This window comes from Motacilla alba, chromosome 22 (assembly GCF_015832195.1).
Source record: "Motacilla alba alba isolate MOTALB_02 chromosome 22, Motacilla_alba_V1.0_pri, whole genome shotgun sequence".
NCBI lineage: Eukaryota > Metazoa > Chordata > Aves > Passeriformes > Motacillidae > Motacilla > Motacilla alba.
Genome location: NC_052037.1, coordinates 1,760,557 through 1,778,306, shown reverse-complemented (window position 1 = coordinate 1,778,306; position 17,750 = coordinate 1,760,557). Strand labels below are relative to the sequence as shown.

Sequence of the window (17,750 nt, the reverse complement as noted above, 5' to 3'; positions counted from 1 at the left end):
AACCCTGCTGGCTGGGGGGCACACGCGTGTGCAGAGCGTGAGCAGAGCATGTGCCCTGCGTGTGCCCTGCGTGTGCTCTGCGTGTGCTCTGCGTGTGCCCTGCGTGCCCTGCGTGTGCCCTGCGTGTGCCCTGCAGCCCCTGCGTGTGCCCTGCGTGTGCCCTGCGTGTGCCCTGCGTGTGCCCTGCGTGTGCTCTGCATGTGCCCTGCGTGTGCTCTGCGTACCCTGCGTGTGCCCTGCGTGTGCCCTGCGTGTGCCCTGCGTGTGCTCTGCATGTGCCCTGCGTGTGCCCTGCGTGCCCTGCGTGTGCCCTGCGTGTGCCCTGCAGCCCCTGCGTGCATGGGGAGCCCCGGGCACTGCCAGGCATGGGCAGGGTCCCTGTGCCCTGCGTGACCCGTGTGTGGGATCCCATGTGTGGGATCTGTGTGTTCTCTGTGCGTGTTCTCTGTGTGTTCTGTGTGTATTTGAGGGGATCCCATGTGCAGTGTGTGTACACGGGGTGCCAAAGTACAGGGGTACATTGGGTGCCAGGTTTGGGGGCACAGGGGCTGCTGAGTTTGGGGGCACAGACATACAGGGGGTGCTGGGGTATGGGGGTGCAGGCCGTGCCGGGTTTGGGGGCACAGGGGGTGTTGGGGTATTGGGGTACAGGGGTTTGGGGGCACAGACACAGCGGGGGTGCCAGGTTTGGGGACACGGGGGCACAGGGGGTGCCAGGTTTGGGGGCACAGACGCACCGGCGCTGCCCTGTGCCCGCCCGTGCTGGGAGCGCGGTGCCGGTGCCAGCCCCGGGGCACGTGGGGCTGGGCTGGTGGCACCGGGCTGGTGGCGCCGGTGTCCTGCTGGTCCCCAGGCCGATGCAGTGCCAGCCCCTGCCAGCCAGGCCCCGCACGGCGCTGCTGTGGGCTCGGTACCAGTGCCAGGCGGTCCCGGTGCCGGTGCCAGGCAGTCCCGGTGCCAGTCCCGGTCCCGGTGCCAGGCAGTGCGGGTCCCAGGCAGTCCTGGTGCTGATCCTGGTGCTGGTCCCGGTCCCAGTCCCAGGCGGTCCCGGTGCCGATCCTAGTCCCGGTCCCGGTCCCAGGCGGTCCCGGTCCCGGTGCCAGGGAGCGCCAGTCCCGCGCGGTGTCGGTGCGGGTTCCCTGCGGGTTCCCGGCAGTCCCGGTGCCGGTCCCGGTGCCAGGCGGTGTCGGTGCGGGTTCCCTGCGGGTTCCCGGCAGTCCCGGTGCCGGTGCCGGTCCCGGTGCCAGGCGGTGTCGGTGCGGGTTCCGTGCGGGGTCCCGGCAGCCCCGCGGCAGTGCCAGTGCCGGTGCCCGTCCCTGCGGTGCCGTGCCGCTGCCGTTCAGCGCCGGTGCGGAGCGGATCCCGCCCCCGTTCGCAGCGCCGCCCCCGCCCGCCCGCCCGGGCTCCCGGGGCTCGCGGGGAGCGGGGCCGGTGCGCGGCGCGATGGTCCCGGCGGGGCCGCCCCGCTCCTGCCTCCTGCTGACGGCCGCGCTGCTGCCGCTGCTGCCGGTACCGGCACCGGGGGCAGCCCCGGGCCCGCCCGCGCTCACCGACGCCGAGATCGAGGAGTTCCTGCGGGGCTTCCTCGCTCCCGGGGACGGCGGGGACCGGGACGGGGACCGGGACGGGGACCGGGACGGGGACGGGACTGAGCCGGGCTTCGGCACCGACCTCGGCATCGGCACCGGCACCGGTACCGGTACGGGTGAGTGAGCGGCACCGGGATCCGCCGGGGAACGGCGGCGGAACGGGGGCTCCCCCAGCCCGGCCCCGCCGCGCTCAGCGCGCCTCGGGGCGGCTGCTCCCCCCCTGTCCCCTCCTGTCCCCTCACCCTCCCTGGGGCGGCTGCTCCCCCTCCTGTCCCCCTCCTGTCCCTCCTGTCCCCTCACCCTCCCCGGGGACGGCTGCTCTCCTCCTGTCCCCTCAGGCGCTCCGGGGTCGCTGCCGGAGCCCGAGAAACCCAGGAAGGGGAAGAAGGAGAAACCCCCCAAGAAGCCCAAGGAGAGACCCCGGGGCCCCAAGAAGGACAAGGACAAGGACAGGGGCAAGAACAAACCCCCCAAGAAATCCAAGGAGAAGCCCCCAAAAGGCTCAGAAAAAAACCCAAAAGGCTCAGAAAAAAACCAAAAAGGCTCTGAAAAACCCCCAAAAGGCTCCAAAAAGCCCAAGGAGAAGCCACCCAAGGCCACTAAACCCTCTGGCAAGAAGCCACCAGTGCCACCGAGCCCCCCCACTATCCAACAGCCCTCGCAGGGCAAGGAGGATGAGGAGATACCCGAGTTCCTGGAGCCTTCTCACAAGGAGGAGGAGGAGGATGGAGGTGTCCGGGGTGAGTTTTGGGGACACCCATCTTGCCACTATGGGGCTGGGAGGTCTCAGCCCAGCAGAGCTTCACCCCAGTCCTGCCCAGCTGCCCTGGCAGCGCCCCACAGCTGGCCGGGCTTTGTGCCCTGGGGTTTCCCCTCTGTCCCCCCACTTTCCTCCCCTCTGCGGGGCTGGGGGGCCAGGACAGGGCCTGGGGGGGCCGTGCCAGCCCCTCGCTCTGTCTGTGTCCCCAGGAGAGCTGGAGGAGCCACCAAATGAGCGCTGGGGGCTGGGCCGGGAGGACTGGAACCCGGAGCCCCAGCCAGGTGAGTGCCCAGCCCCCAGGGCCACCACCCTGTGTCCTGGGGACACTGCTCTGCAGGCCAGGGCCACCGCTCTGCACCCTGGGGCTACCTCCTAGTGTCTTGGGACTACCTTCCTGTCCCCAGATATCACCTTTCCTGCACCCTAGTGTCGTGTCCCAGCTCCCCAGTGCCATCACCCTGCATGCCGGGGCCACCTCCTCCTCCCTGGTGTCCCTTCCCTGCACCCCGGCCTCACCCCCTGCTCCCAAGTGTCGCCCCCCGTGCGCCCCAGGGTATCTCCCTCACCTCGGGGCCTCCTTCCTGCTCCCAAGTGCCACCTCCCTGTTGTCCCCTGCCTGCACCCCCCGTGTCCCCTCTCCGCAGAGGTCCCCGAGGAGCCGGAGCCCCCGACCCTGGACTACAACGAGCAGCTGGAGCGGGAGGACTACGAGGACTGTGAGTCCTGGGCTGGGGCTGGGGGCCCCGGGGCGCGTCCCCCGCCCTCAGCCAGTGCCACCCTCTGTGTCCCCAGTCGAGTTCATCCGGCGGCAGCAGAAGCCACCCAAGCCCCCGGGCAGGAGGAGACCCGAGCGGGTGTGGCCCCAGCCCGAGGAGACCCGTACGTGGGAGGGTGGGGACAGGGGCTGGCACTACTCAGGGTGGCACTGGGGACAGTCCCCAGCCCTGGGAACCCAGGGTGACACTGGGGGACAGTCCCCAGCCCTGGGAACCCAGGGTGACATTGGGGACAGTCCCCAGCCCTGGGAACCCAGGGAAGCGGCACTTTGGGGTGGCCTGGAGCTGGGGTGGACATGGGGACAGTGTAAGGGGTGCGGGGACCCTGTAGGGGTGTGGGGGTCTCTTGGTGGCACGGGGGTCCTGTGGGGATTTGGAGGGGTTCTGTAGGGGCACAGTGAGCCCCGCAGGGACACGGGGACCCTGTGGGGACATGGAGTTCCCATCAGAGCACGGGGACTCTTGGGGGGGACACTTGTGGGGATCTCTTGGGGGGACATTGTGGGGATCTCCCGGGGGCATGGGCATCCCGGTGGGATACAGAGGGGTCCGGTGGGGACACGGGGGCCTCGCGGTACCTGGGAACCCGAAAGGGAAACGAGGGTGCCCCAGGGGCATGCTGACCCCATAGGGACCCCGCAGGGGACAGAGGGCGCCCCGCAGGGACACGGGGACCCTCACAGCGCAGCCCCTCCCCCGCAGAGCCCGAGGAGCCCCCCCCGCTGCCCCCCCCGCAGCCCCCCCCCGCCCGGCCCGGTGACCGAGGGCGACTACGGCGAGGGCTTCGAGCCGCCCGACTACGACGACTGTGAGTGAGCAGCGGGAGGGACGGGGCGCCCCGGCCCCCCAGCCCTGCCCCCCAGCTCCCGAAGGCACCCCCAGCCCCCCCTGTGCCCCCCAGGGACCTATGGGCTGCCCCCCCCCACCGAGCCCCGCGAGCACCCGGACAAGGACGGGATGGAGACGGACGAGGAGAAAAGCAGAGCCTGTGAGAGGGGTGCAGGGGGTGGTGTGCCCGTGGGGGGCATGTGTGCCCCAGGGAGGGTGGCAGAGCCACAGGGAGGGTGGCATGTCCCCGGGCGGGGTTCCGTCCCCACGGTGGTGGGTGGCACATCACCAGGGTGGGTCACATGTCCCATGGTCAGTGGCATGTCCCTGAGGCAGGTGGCACATCTGCACGGTGTCACCTCCCTGGAGTGGATGCCACATCGCCAGGGTGGGTGTCATGTCTTCAGGGATGGTGGCACGTCCCTGGAGGGGGTGGCATGTCCCTGGGGTGAGTGACGTGTCTGCACGGGGAGTGTCACATCCCCAGGGAGGTGGCATGTTCCTGGGGTGGGTGTCACACCCCCAGCATCAGTGGCACATTCTGGGGTGGGTGGCATGGTCCTGGGACTGGTGTCACGTCCCTGGCGTGGGTGTCACCTCACCAACAGCGAAGCCCAAGAAAGAGGAGGAGGAGGAGGAGGAGGAGCGCTGGGTGGAGGAGAAGGGCCAGGACCGCAAAGGTGGGAGCCAGCCCCCGTCCCTGTCCCCTCACACCCGTCCCTGTCCCTGACCCTCACTGTGCCTTTTCCTTTGCCAGGAAAACCCAAAAAACCGGGAGGAAAGAAGTGGGATCCAGATGAGGAGGAATGGGCCCCTCCAGCAGAGAAGAAAAGTGAGTGTCCCCATTCCTGGGGTGACAGGGTCACCCTGCACAGCGGGGGAAGCCCATCAGCCCCTGCTGCCCCCAGGGTGTCCCCCAATCGGGCTGGAGTCCCACCGCATCGAGGACGACCAGATCCTGGCCTCGTCCATGCTGCGCCACGGGCTGGGCGCCCAGCGCGGCCGCCTCAACATGCAGGTGAGGGTCACCCCCAGCGCCCACCCACGGGCACGGTGACACCCCACGGGCACGGTGATACCCCCAGGGCCATGGTGACACCCCCAGTGCCCGCCCCAGGGCCACGGTGACACCCCCAGCGCCCACGCCCCGCTCCCTGCTCCCCAGGCGGGCACCAACGAGGACGATTTCTTCGACGGCGCCTGGTGTGCCGAGGACGACAGCCGCGCGCACTGGCTCGAGGTGGACACGCGCCGCGTCACCCTGTTCACCGGGGTCATCACGCAGGGCCGCGACTCCCAGATCCAGTACGGGCACCGGGGGCTGCAGCCGGGGGCGTGGGGCGGGGCAGCGGCGTGGGGACCCCCGTCCCAACCTGTCCCAACCCGTCCCTGTCCTCCCGCAGCGATGACTTCGTCACCAGCTTCTACGTGGGCTTCAGCAACGACAGCCAGCACTGGGTGATGTACAGCAACGGCTACGAGGAGATGGTGGGGGCTCTTCTGGCCGGGTGGCAGGGCAGCCACGGGGAGGGAGCCGCTGGGGTACATCTCTCCCTCCCGGGCAGATGTTTTACGGCAACGTGGACAAGGACACGCCGGTGCTGAGCGAGTTCCCCGAGCCGGTGGCGGCCCGCTACATCCGCATCTACCCCCAGCGCTGGAACGGGAGCCTCTGCCTGCGCCTGGAGGTCCTGGGCTGCCCCCTCTCCGGTAACAGCCACCCCAAAGCAGCCCGGGGGCCACGGGGCTGGGAGCTCTGTGGCCACCCCCCGCTGCTGTGCCCCTATGCCCCCCACAGCTGTCAGCAGCTACTACAGCCAGCAGAACGAGGTGACCTCCACGGACAACCTGGACTTCCGACACCACTCCTACAAGGACATGAGGCAGGTGGGCACTGCTGGGGGGCAGATCTGGCGGGGGGTGGGATCCTCTCTAGGGGATGGGATGCCCACGGCTGTGGGATCCCTCGTGGTGGCGGGATCCTCCACGAGGAGCGGGCACTCTGTGGTGGCAGGCACATCTTTGGGCACGGCATTCTCTGCGGTTTGGGCGCTTCCATGGTGGTGGGCATCTCCATAGGGTGGGACCCTCCGTGGCTGTAGGATTCTCTGCAGCCCAGGGCTCGTCCCCCCAAGCTCTGCCCCATCTCTCCCCACGCTGCAGCTGATGAAGGTGGTGAATGAGGAGTGTCCCACCATCACCCGCATCTACAACATCGGCAAGAGCTCACGGGGGCTCAAGATCTATGCCATGGAGGTCTCCGACAACCCGGGCGAGCACGAGACGGGTGAGGGAGGCGTGAGGGATGGGGGCTCCCAGCCGTGGTGCCAGGTGTTTGCTGACCCTGTGGCCCCCCAGGCGAGCCCGAGTTCCGGTACACGGCGGGGCTGCACGGCAACGAGGCGCTGGGCCGGGAGCTGCTGCTGCTGCTGATGCAGTTCCTGTGCAAGGAATACCAGGACGGGAACCCCCGTGTGCGGGGCCTGGTCACCGACACCCGCATCCACCTCGTCCCATCCCTCAACCCCGACGGCTACGAGCTGGCCCATGAGGCGGTGAGGGGGCCGTGGGGCAGAGGGATGGGGCAGCAGAGCAGCGGGGTGGGCTGTGGGGTGCTGGGGTGGGCTGTGGGGCTGGGATGGGATGGCAAAGCAGTAGGATGCAGCCCCCCCCTCACAGCTCACCATGCCCTGGGCTGCCCACAGGGCTCCGAGCTGGGCAACTGGGCACTGGGCCACTGGACAGAGGAAGGCTTTGACCTCTTTGAGAACTTCCCCGACCTGGCCTCAGCGCTGTGGGCAGCCGAGGAGAGGCGGCTGGTGCCCCACCAGTTCCCCAACCACCACATCCCCATCCCGGAGCACTACCTGTCCGAGGACGCGGCGGTGAGTGCGGCGCGGGGCGCGGGGGCGGGCAGAGGCTGCCGGGGTGACGCCTCATGCCCCGTGCCTGCCTCGCAGGTGGCGGTGGAAACACGGGCAGTCATGGCGTGGATGGACAAGAACCCCTTCGTTCTGGGAGCCAACCTGCAGGGGGGGGAGAAGCTGGTGTCCTTCCCCTTCGACACGGCCCGGCCCAGCCCCCCAACGCCGGCAGCCGCCCCTCGCCCGCTGGACTACGAGGACGAGCGCCCCGAGCTGCAGGAGACGCCCGACCACGCCGTGTTCCGCTGGCTCGCCATCTCCTACGCCTCGGCACACCTGACCATGGCCGAGACCTTCCGCGGGGGCTGCCACACACAGGATGTCACCGACGCCATGGGCATCGTGCAGGGCGCCAAGTGGCGGCCCCGGGCTGGCAGTAAGTTGGGGCCAGCGGCCTCCTGCCCCACAGCCCGGCCACTGGCAGGTGATGAAGGGTCTGGGTGGGCATGTGGCACTTGCAGGTATGAATGACTTCAGCTACCTGCACACCAACTGCCTGGAGCTCTCCATTTACCTGGGCTGTGACAAGTTCCCCCATGAGAGCGAGCTGCAGCAGGAGTGGGAGAACAACAAGGAGTCTCTGCTCACCTTCATGGAGCAGGTGCGTGGGGGGACATGACCACGGCGGCCCCAGCTGTCCCACGCAGCTCCACTCATCCCTCTTCCTCACCCAGATCCACCGGGGCATCAAGGGTGTGGTGACAGACCAGCAGGGAGAGCCCATCGCCAACGCCACCATTGTGGTGGGGGGCATCAACCACAACGTCAGGACAGGTAGGTGCTGTGAGGAGCGGGCAGGGCGCTGGCAGCGCTGTGCCGCCCCCGCCTCACCCTGCCACCCCCGAATCTGCAGCCAGCAGCGGGGACTACTGGCGCATCCTGAACCCGGGCGAGTACCGCGTGTCGGCGCGGGCCGAGGGCTACAACCCCAGCGTCAAGACTTGCCACGTCCTCTACGACATCGGGGCCACCCAGTGCAACTTCGTCCTGTCCCGCTCCAACTGGAAGCGCATCCGGGAGATCATGGCCATGAACGGGAACCGGCCGATCCGCCGCGTGGTGCCCGGCCGGCCCATGACGCCCCGCGAGCGGCTGCGCCTGCGGCTGCGCCTGCGGCACCGCATGCGGCTGCGGGAGCAGATGCGGCTGCGGCGCCTCAACGCCACGGCCATGGCCAGCGGCAGCCCCACGGCCCCGCCGCCCACCACGGCCCTGCCCTTCCCCTTCAGCAGCACGGCCTACGCGCCCTGGAGCCAGGAGCCACCCACGGCCGGCACCTGGGAGATGGACACTGAGACAGAGGTGGTCACCGAGCTGGTGACAGAGACGGAGGGCTGGGAGTCGCACACGGGGACGGCGCAGCCCCTCACCACGGCCGAAACCTACACCGTGAACTTTGGGGACTAGGGACACGCGAGCCCTCGCTCTGCTTCAAGCCACGGTCGGACGCTTTGGCATCCGCTTCCAGCGTCTTCCCTGAGCCCAGGCAGCTGTTCCGGGTGGGCTCCAGCCCCTCACCTTGCTGCTTCCAAGGACTGCAGGCATCGTCGCCAACAGCTGGGCGCTGTCAGGGACATGCTACCCCATCCCTCAGAGCCGGGCAGTGCCAGCCCACTGCCCGTGTCCCAGTGGGGTGGCAGGGGTGGTACTGCTCTCCTGGGCAGGGCCCATGGAGGCGGGCACAGCCTTCCTCCCCTCCATACAGTTTTTTGTTACACAAATAAATCAAGTTATATTGGTATGAACATCTTGTCCCTCCAGTGCTTCCCCAGCTCTGTCACTTCCCAGAGGACAGACAAATGCAGGTGGTGCCAGGACCCCTTGGGGCCTGGTGGAGTCAGTGCCCTCCCTGTGGTCAGTGTCCAACTTCCATGTCCCCGTCCTCGGAGTCAGCCCCGAAGCTGGAGAAGGTGATGGGCTGGCAGCTGAGGTCGCGCAGGTTGACGAGGCAGGCGGTCTGCGTGGCGCTGAAGTCTGGCACCGTCACCAGCAGCACCCGCTGCCCCTCCTTCCCTGCAAACACAGGGGGGTGTCAGGCAGAGGAGCCCCCGGCAGCCCCAGGAGGGTCTGGGGGTGCTGCGAGTCCCACCTTGGAGCAGCTTGGACTGGAAGCGGGGCGCGTTGCCGCAGAAGTAGACGTGAGGGCACTCGGTGAGGATAAACGGGTCAGATTTGTAGAACGGGTAACAGCCTGGGGGAGATGGGAATTGGGGGGGAGCCCCTGGCAAAGCCCCCCCATTCAACAACCCCCCAGCCCTCACCATACCCAGGGTGTCTGGGGCCGTGGGGCTGATGTGTCCCGCCAGCAGTGTCCACTCCAGGATCTCCAGGTAGTCGTCCATGCTGCTGTACTTGAAGATATCGCTGATGTTCTGTCCTGATGTCCCTAAAAACCTACACCGTGGAGGAAAGAAGGGGAGCTCTAGATGCTGGGACGTGTCCCACGGCACTGAGAGCCAGCAGAGCTGGTAGGTTTGCTCACCTGACGCCGTCCAGGCTGGCCTGGTAGGGGTTGGTGACGAGGCGCAGCGTGGCGTAGGCGCTGGCCAGGGGCAGCATGCAGCGGTGCAGCGGCTGCTGCGGCAGCGTGTAGTTGGTGGGGTCAAACTCGCCAGGCATCACGTCCACGGGCACGGAGGTCTGTGGGTAGGGTGGGACCGGCCCGGTGGCCAAAGTGCCCTCCAAGGGGGCTCAGAGCAAAGCCCTGCTGTCACTGCTGCTCCTCGTCCCCAGGACACCCCGCTCGGCTTCACCGTGGATCCAGGAGAAGGATTTGGAGCTGCCTCCCCAAACGGGGTGCTCAAAAGGAAGCTGGGTGCTGGGGGTTTTGCAGCCCTGCACCCCGGAGTGGTACCCCGCCTGAGGAACAAGGCTCCCTCCCCCAGAGGAACCCAACTTCCTGGCCAGCCCCGAGCACTCACGCAGAGCTGCAGCAGGATCTCATCCAGCATCTTCACAGCCTCCACACTTGCAGCCTGCGTCTTCTTGGTCAAGTACTTGGCCTGGTTAAGTAGGAAAACAGTGAGGGACAGCCCTGCACCCCCTCTGCCCCCTCTCCACACCCTCCCAGCACCACAGGCGAGGACGCAGCCCCCTCGCTGCCGTACCTTGTTGATGGTGTCTCGGCTCTGCGTGTTCTGGCTCAGCAGGTTCCCGGCCAGAACGACGCGGGTGATGTGTGCAGCGCAGCTCTGCTCGCCCTCCGCACCCAGCTGCCCCGTCACCACGTCCACCAGCAGCTGCGTGCTCAGCAGGGCCTCCCCGCTCACGCTGCCCAGCCCCAGCCCCGAGGCCAGCAGCACGAACCTGCGCAGTGGAGAGGCTCAGGCACGCTCCCAAACCGAGGGGCTTCAGAGAGCCAGGGCAGGGGGCCCAGACCCCCCGGCAGCCCCCTCGGCACAAGGGGCTCAGGGACGCAGCAGGGACTCAGGCCAGCCCCGGTGCTGCTGCCTCACCGGTCGCAGCTGGGCCCGCTCCAGGGCAGCGGGGGCGGCAGCTCGGCGAGGCAGTGATCCTCCACCAGGAACCGGCCGTCATCCTGCTCGCAGCCGAGCACGGCCACGATGGTCCCTGTGGCACAGCAGGCACTCCTCAGCCCCGGCCAGCCCCAGCGGGCGGCTGCCGCCAGAGCCACCGCGGTCCCTCACCTGTCACCAGCCTCTGCACGTCAATGGCTCCTTCCAGCTTGATGCGCTGCAGCTCATCCTCCAGCATCAGCTCGTCGCAGGGCTGGATGTACTTGGGCAGGGGGGGCTGAGGCACCAGGTTGTGCTGCGAGGGCACGGGGACAGCTCTACAGCCTCAGCGAGGACCAGGAGCCCCCAGGGACCCTTCCCAACCCCAGCCCCCCACCACCAGTACAGCCAGCACCCCAGCTGGGGGTCCTGGCAGCTGGAACCCCCCGGATGGGCTGGTTTCACTCACTGAGCAAGAGCGGTGGCAAGGGAGTGGGGGGACAGACGGACAAAGGTTTACATTGGATATGGGGAAGGAATGTGAGGGCAGTGAGGCCCTGGCACCAGGTGCCCAGAGCAGCTGTGGCTGCCCTGCATCCCTGAAGTGTTCAAGGCCAGGTTGGACGGGGCTTGGAGCAACCTGGGCTACTGGAAGGCATCCACACACGCTGGCACCACGGTGGCATGCAGGCATAGCCCATCCTGCTCAAACCTCTTCCAGCTCCCTGGCTACGAGCACAGGGAAGCCGTGGTGAGCTCTCAGGTGGGCTGGCACAGGGGCTGAGCTCGTTACCTCCTCGCTGATCTCCTGCAGGATGGAGGGCTGGAGCTGCATGGACTTGAAGAGCGTCCCCACCACGCAGCACTTCTCTCCCTCCTGCAGCTCCGAGAGCCTCCGCAGCGCGACGTCACTCCCTGAGGAGACATGAGTGACACGAGTGACACGAGTGGCACGGGGGTCAGCAGCTGGGGCTGGCGGCAGCAGCTGAAGGGCCCCAGCCCCGCGGAGCTGGGGAACGCTGGGAGCCTCCTGGCTCTGCTCGAGGCACGGCGCCCAGCAGACATGTGCGGGCCAGCTGGGGCCGAGGAGCATTCCAGAGCCTGCAAGGCTGCAGGCATTTCCTCTGCACTGGGGGGAGGCTGGGTCACGGTGCTGTGCTCAGCCCCCACGAACAGCTCTGCCCGGGAAGGGCCCGGGAGGCACCCTGGGCATGGGGGCTGCTGCTCCTGCTCTGCACCCAGGGCATGAGCCAAACATCCCACTCGGAGCTGACAGGCAGGGGATCACTAACCCCCCCAAAGCTGATCTCTGCCCGGGTCAGACCCTCTGCCCCAGATCCCCGCTGGAATTCAGGATCCCCATCGCTTCCAGAGAAGGTTCTGGCAGGCTGACAGGTCCCTGGGCTTAAGGCAGGGATCCACAGGGCATGCAGAGAACCTCGGGAGCTGCAAGAAGCATCACAGCCCCAGCTGCTTTTGTGGCTGAGGAGCAAAAATCCCCCTCACCACAAGGTAAGCCCAAAACTGGGGACCCAGAGGTGCTCCAGCCCCAGCCAGTGCGTGTCCTCCCACCCAGGATGTGGCTGTGGGACTGTCACTCCCCATTTAAACCAGCCCGAGGCCCTGGAAAAAAACGAGGAACCTGCTCCTGGTCTCCTCTCCCAAACCCACGCTGCCTGCACCAGCTCCTCGTCCTGTCTGGGTGACATTTCTCCTCCAAACCCCACTCTGCTCATCACGCGCTGCTGAACGTGACTCTTGTCCCAGGGAGAGCACCCCGCTGCCATGCCTGGCACCCCACACTGGAAACATGGATCCCCGAGCCCAGGAATGCAAACACTCTGAGTCAGAACAAAAACAATCCCGCTGAAGTTTCTTATTTTTGGCTCAAACTCCCCAAAATGTGTGTTCGGGGGGAGGGGGCTGTGCTCTCCAGATTTCTGCCTGCAGGCGCTTCCTGCTGGGAAACAAACCCCTGGTCCCATCCCAGGGCTGCAGGAGGTGGAGTGCACAAACCACTGGGCCCTGTCACACTTGGCCCAGCCCAGGGTGGCCAGCCAGGGAATGACAAAGCACTGGCTCTGCTTCCACACAGCCCAGGGGCTGGGGCGAGCACAGGAACAGGCGTCCGGCCCAAAAGCTTCCACTGAAGGGGTTTTTGCCCATAGAAGGGCAAAGCTGAGGGAAATTTGATCTCAGGCTGTGCCCAGGCTGGGGAGGGGGGCAGACCCCCAGCAGCGTTGCTTCATCCTGTGGATGGAAACTCTGAGCACGAGGGTCCCACCCGCAGAACCACAACCCCCCAGGACGGGAAACAGCCCCCCCTGGCACAACCAGCACCTCTCACCCCTCTGCACCCTCCTGTGCCCACTTCCTGGCCTGGGCCCCCAGCCCCACCCTGACGAAGCTCACCCTCAGCTCCTGCTCCCTAAAGCGTGAGGGTGAGGGGCGAGGTGGCAATCGTGGCCCCCCTGCCCACACCCCCCCCCTGTCTGTGATGGGGAATGCAGTTTGCCCAGGGTCAGCACTGCAGGTGGGAGCCGCAGCAGCATTACCACAGACTCCAAACGGATTATCCCATCATTCCTGGGCATGCCAGAGCTGGGGGGCTGAGCTGCTTGCTCCCTGGGGCAGTGTTTCCCCAGGGCAGTGTTTTTACCCGTGTTCCCCCTCCCCCGGGGCAGTGTTTCCCCCGGGGCAGTGTTTCTCCCGGGGCAGTGTTTCCCCCGGGGCACTGTTTTCACCCGTGTTCCCCTTTCCCCCGGGGCAGTGTTTCCCCCGGGGCAGTGTTTTTCCCCGCGTTTTCCCCGCGTTCCCGCCGTGCGGGCGGCGCTCCCCGCTCACCCCAGCGGCCGCGGGCGCGCCGCTCCAGCCGGGGCCGCATGCCGGCCAGGCGCACGGCGTACACGTGCGCGTACTGCCGGGAGAAGCTGCGCTCGCCCAGCTGGAAGGGCTGCGAGAGGTCGGCGTACCCCGCCACCGGCACCCTGGGGAAGGTGGGGGGCTCGCCCGAGGGGGGGGCCAGCAGCCCCTGCGCCGTGGGGGCCGCTCGCTCCGAAAACATCCTCGGCGGTCGAACCTCGGCTCTGGAAAACAAACCGGCGAACTGAGGGTCTGGCTGCCACCCCGAGACACGACAGCCCCCCGAAAATGATCCTTCGCGCCCCCAAAATACAAACCGCGCCCGGGTCTGGCCCTCCCTCTGCACCCCTCAGCCCCCTCCTCCGACACAAAGCATCCCAAACTCATCCTGGTGACCGCATCCTCCCCCCCTATGGCCCCCGATCCCCTGAAGCCCCCACAAAGCCCCCACAAAGTGCACCTGGGCCACCGCATCCCCGCAGAGCCCCGTCCCAACCGGCCCGCACAGCCCCCGGGCCGAGCCCAGCGCCCCCGCAAACACACCCGCTGGCACGATCCCCCTCCGGTGGCACCGGCACCCCGGACACAAGAGCCCCCCGCAAACACACCCGCTGGCACGATCCCCCTCCGGTAGCACCGGCACCCCGGACACAAGAGCCCCCCAGCTGCCCCGGGCTGCCGGCCTCGCAGGACCCCCAGCCGGGCTTCCCCGCTCCCAACCGGGAATAGCCGCTCGGCCGCGGCCCGGGGCTGCCGCCGGTGCGGGGCGAGGGGTCAGGGGCCGGTCCGTACCGGGGGGTGGTCGCAGGCCGGTCCGTACCGGGTCACAGGCCGGTCGGTGCCGGGCGGGGGGTCGCAGGCCGGTCTGTACCGGGTCACAGGCCGGTCGGTGCCGGGCGGGGGGTCGCAGGCCGGGGGTCGCCGCCGGCACCGGGGGCCGCCATGGGGGCGGGGCCGCGGCGGGAAAAGGCGCGAACGCCGCGAACACCGGAGCGCGCGCCGCGCGGGGGAGTGACGTCACACCGCCGCCAGAACCGGGGAGGGGGGGACGACATGGCGGGGACCGGGACCGGGACAGCGGGACAGGGAGAGACCGGGACCGGGACAGCGGGACAGGGACAGCGAGAGACCGGGACAGCGGGACAGGGAGAGACCGGTACAGGGAGAGACCGGGACCGAGATAGCGAGAGACCGGGCCACCTGCACCGGGACAGCGGGACAGCGGGACACCGGACCGAGCCGGGCCCGTCGGAAGCCATGGGGTGAAGGGCACACGTTCACCCCGAGCCCGCAGGGGTCCCGGGAGGAGCCGGGACAGACCCCGCAGAGCCTCGGCCCGTCCCGCCCGCCCCGGCTGCGGCAGCGACCCTGAGCGGGCGAGGCTGGGGCGCTGAGCCCCCGGCACCCCCGGAGCCCCCGGCACCACCGGCATCCCGGCACCCCCGGCACCACCGGAGCCCCCGGCACCCCCGACACCCCTTCCCGGGGGAGGAGCTGTGAGGCAGGAAGGGCCCTGGGCAGAGCCGTGCTGGGTTTCACCGGCTTTTGGGGTTTTGGGGTTTGTGTCCCCCCCCCGCAGCCCCGCTATAAAAGGTGTCGGGGTGCAGGCTGTCACCCAGGGCCAGCGAGCTGCTGCCACCCGCTCAGCATGGCTGCCTCCTTCCTGCTGCTGCCGCTGCTGCTGGGAGGTAACGGGACCCTCCTGGGGGGACAGGCGCCCCGAGAGCGGGGCACGGGACACGCGGGGACGATGGGCATGGCAGCGACTGAGCTCGGGGCTGGGGACTCTGAGGGGAGCTGGGTGTGATGGGGATGGGGTCTGGGTGTGATGGGGCTGGGGGCTGTGAGGGGAGCTGGGTGTGATGGGGATGGGGTCTGGGTGTGATGGGGATGGGGTCTGGGTGTGATGGGGCTGGGGACTCTGAGGGGAGCTGGGTGTGATGGGGCTGGGCTCTGGGTGTGATGGGGATGGGGTCTGGGTGTGATGGGGCTGGGCTCTGGGTGGGGGACAGGCACTCAGGGGTGTGGGAAGGAGGACAAGAGGACATGCAGGAGGGGTGGTGGGCTCTGATGGGAACAAGCAGCTGGGGGTGGGTGGCAGGGATGGGGTCTGCCTGAGGAGCCGGGGATGATGGGCATGGTGCCAGTGTTGGGACTGGCACCTGGGGACATTTGGGGACATGGGGAGCTGGGAAGGGTGGGAACAGAAGGATGTGAGTACAGGCAGGAGGGGCGGTGGGGATGGGGCTGAGGACCTGGGGCTGGTGCTCTAAGGGTCTGGGCACCTCGGTGGTGGCACCCAGCCTGCAGCCACGCTCACACCCTGTCCCCTTGCAGCAGCACAGGCCACGGCCCCCCCGCCCTGCCAGGGTGACCCCAGCACCTGGTGCTGGGACACGGCCACGGCCGCGCGCTGTGGCTGGGAGCAGCAGTGCCAGCGCCTCCAGCACAGCCTGGCCCTGGTGAGCACCCCAGCCCCGAGCACTGCCAGGGCACCCGGGGCTCCAGGCAGCCCTGAGGGTCTTTGTGTCCCCACAGGGGAATGTGGCTGACGGGGACATCGTGGCTGGAGGGGACGGCGTGGTGGACGGGGAGGACGTGGCCCAGCGCAGGGGGATTAAGTGCAGCCTGTGCACCAAGGCCCTGAAGAAGATACAGGCGCTGGCAGGTGACAACCCTGATGAGGTGAGGGGTGATGAGGGGCCGGGGGGCCGGGCCGGGGGGCCTCTCCCTGCGGCCCCCTAAGCTGTGGTGGCTTTGGCAGTCGGCGGTGACAGCAGCGCTGGAGAAGGGCTGCCGCGTGCTGGGCCGGCTCGTGGGCAAGCTGTGCCGGCGGCTGGTGAACAAGTACCGGGCACAGATCACCGAGGGGCTGCAGAACGGGGACACGCCCCGGGACATCTGCACTGCCGTGGGCATCTGCAAGTCCTGAGCACGGTCAGTGCCCTCCTGATCCTGATCCTGCGTCCCATGGGCTGATCCTGCACCTCGCATCCTGCATGCCATTCCCCATGTCCCCTGCCCTGTGTCCTGCACCCCACATCCCCATCCTGCATCCTGAACCCTGCATCCTGGACCCCACATCCTGATCCTGCACCCCACATCCTGATTCTGCACCCTGCATCCTGGACCCCACATCCTGCTCCTGCACCCCACATCCTGATCCTGATCCCTGCATCCTGCACCCCACATCCTGATCCCATATTCCCCCTCTGCATCCCACCCTTTGCACCCCACACCTGACGGAGGGGTGGGAGCGTGCTTGGGGTTTCTGAACCCTCCCTGCTGCACTCTGTAGGGTGGGGTGAGCCAGGTCACCCCACGGTGCGTTGAGGAGCAGGGCAAGGGCTGGGGAAGCTGCTTCCTCTGGCCCCTGACCCCCCTGCTCTTTCCTTTCTCCACAGGCACAGCCCCGAGTGCCCCCAAACCCGAGACCCCTCCAGCCCCGATGCCCCCACAGCCCAGCCATCCCCCTCCCCACAATAAACGCTCTCCTCTGGCTCCACGGGTCCTGTTTGTCTGCCCCCGGGGGACACGGTGACAAGGGTGATGGCGCCAGGCACTGGCAGGGCACAGCCTGGCCCCGGCCTGCCCCCAGCAGGGCCAAGGTGACACCGAAGGCGGGGTGGGGATGTTTCCTGTGTGGCTTCCCTTCACACACGGGGTGGTGCTGGCTGTCGCTGTCGCCTCCCTGTGCATCTGTCCCTGCCCTGTCACTTGTCACCCGCTTGTCACCGGCTGCCAGGGATCGTCCTTGCTGTCCCAGCGAGCGCAGGCCGGCCCTGCTGCAGTCCCAGCCAATCAGAGCACAGGGAATCCCGCACCCCTTCCTTGTCCTTTAATTCCAGCCAATTGGAGTGCAGGGGATCCCCTCTGCTTGCTCCCAGCCAATCAGAACACAGAGACTGCAGGGCGCTGAGGGCTGCCACCAATCAGACTGCAGGATCTTTCTGGTGTGAACCAATCAGAACGCAGGGAATCCTGCAGGCTGAGGGCAGAGCAGAGGATCCCTGGGATCCCCGTGCCACCTGTATGGGAGCTCTGGGGATCCCAGTGCCGCCCCTGAGGCCTTCAGGAGCAGCCCTGCTGGGTGGCTTTGTCCCTGGGGGTGACACAGATGCCCCCCTGTCCCCAGCCCCGCCACGTGCACCCGCAGCCGTGGGGTGACCCTGCACTTTGTGAGGACACCAAGGTCCCTCGGTGGTCCCAGCCCCACACCCTGTGGTGATCTGTCCCCCCTGGTGGCCCTGGATGCCCAAGAGTGGCCCCAGCACCCTGAGGTGTTCCTAGATCCCGGGTGTCCCCCGACCCCTGCAGTGGCCCCAGATATCACAGACGTAACCCCAGACCCCCAAAGGGATCCCGCCAGCCTGTGGTGTCCCAGGAGGACCCCTCCAGCCTGGGGTGCTGCAGACCCTCAGAGTGGCCCAGAACCCTGGGCTGCTTCCAGAGCCTTCAGAGAACCACAGCGTGCTCTGTACTGCCAGCGGCTTACAGGAACCTGCACACCCTGGGGTGCCCCCGAGCCCCAGAGGGGTCCCAGTGTTCTGCTCCAG

General features: G+C 68.0%; 3 protein-coding genes across 7 annotated transcripts; 2 read left to right on the top strand and 1 right to left on the bottom strand.

Moving 5' to 3' along the window:
• The first annotated feature begins 1,396 nt into the window (after nucleotides 1-1,396).
• On the top strand, nucleotides 1,397-8,613 carry AEBP1 (AE binding protein 1). Of its 2 annotated transcripts, XM_038160390.1 has the most exons (21): nucleotides 1,397-1,705; nucleotides 1,928-2,329; nucleotides 2,559-2,630; nucleotides 2,994-3,065; nucleotides 3,142-3,232; nucleotides 3,836-3,933; nucleotides 4,027-4,113; nucleotides 4,562-4,633; nucleotides 4,711-4,785; nucleotides 4,862-4,971; nucleotides 5,119-5,258; nucleotides 5,357-5,441; nucleotides 5,519-5,663; nucleotides 5,752-5,840; nucleotides 6,117-6,240; nucleotides 6,312-6,508; nucleotides 6,659-6,838; nucleotides 6,914-7,253; nucleotides 7,339-7,478; nucleotides 7,552-7,651; nucleotides 7,731-8,613. In XM_038160390.1, exons 1-21 carry the CDS (start codon nucleotides 1,444-1,446, stop codon nucleotides 8,282-8,284), a joined length of 3,435 nt encoding a protein of 1,144 aa, XP_038016318.1. In that variant the 5' UTR covers nucleotides 1,397-1,443; the 3' UTR covers nucleotides 8,285-8,613. The 2 variants fall into 2 exon arrangements, with proteins under 2 accessions (XP_038016318.1, XP_038016317.1); XM_038160389.1 differs by lacking the exons at nucleotides 1,397-1,705; nucleotides 1,928-2,329 and having other exon boundaries at nucleotides 2,564-2,630; nucleotides 3,142-3,228; nucleotides 3,828-3,933.
• POLD2 (DNA polymerase delta 2, accessory subunit) lies at nucleotides 8,583-14,146 on the bottom strand. 3 transcript variants are annotated; one of them, XM_038160392.1, is made up of 11 exons: nucleotides 14,015-14,146; nucleotides 13,177-13,418; nucleotides 11,126-11,247; nucleotides 10,525-10,648; nucleotides 10,333-10,447; nucleotides 9,985-10,183; nucleotides 9,799-9,879; nucleotides 9,360-9,517; nucleotides 9,144-9,271; nucleotides 8,967-9,068; nucleotides 8,583-8,890 (listed from the first exon to the last, which is right to left on the bottom strand). In XM_038160392.1, exons 2-11 carry the CDS (start codon nucleotides 13,394-13,396, stop codon nucleotides 8,733-8,735), a joined length of 1,407 nt encoding a protein of 468 aa, XP_038016320.1. In that variant the 5' UTR covers nucleotides 13,397-13,418; nucleotides 14,015-14,146; the 3' UTR covers nucleotides 8,583-8,732. The 3 variants fall into 3 exon arrangements, with proteins under 3 accessions (XP_038016320.1, XP_038016319.1, XP_038016321.1); XM_038160391.1 differs by having other exon boundaries at nucleotides 13,987-14,124; XM_038160393.1 differs by having other exon boundaries at nucleotides 14,066-14,085.
• A 603-nt stretch (nucleotides 14,147-14,749) lies between these two features.
• Nucleotides 14,750-16,699, top strand: LOC119710889 (proactivator polypeptide-like 1). 2 transcript variants are annotated; one of them, XM_038160398.1, is made up of 5 exons: nucleotides 14,750-14,882; nucleotides 15,535-15,656; nucleotides 15,733-15,879; nucleotides 15,959-16,131; nucleotides 16,599-16,699. In XM_038160398.1, exons 1-4 carry the CDS (start codon nucleotides 14,843-14,845, stop codon nucleotides 16,124-16,126), a joined length of 477 nt encoding a protein of 158 aa, XP_038016326.1. In that variant the 5' UTR covers nucleotides 14,750-14,842; the 3' UTR covers nucleotides 16,127-16,131; nucleotides 16,599-16,699. The 2 variants fall into 2 exon arrangements, with proteins under 2 accessions (XP_038016326.1, XP_038016324.1); XM_038160396.1 differs by having other exon boundaries at nucleotides 15,532-15,656.
• The last annotated feature ends 1,051 nt before the right edge of the window (nucleotides 16,700-17,750 follow it).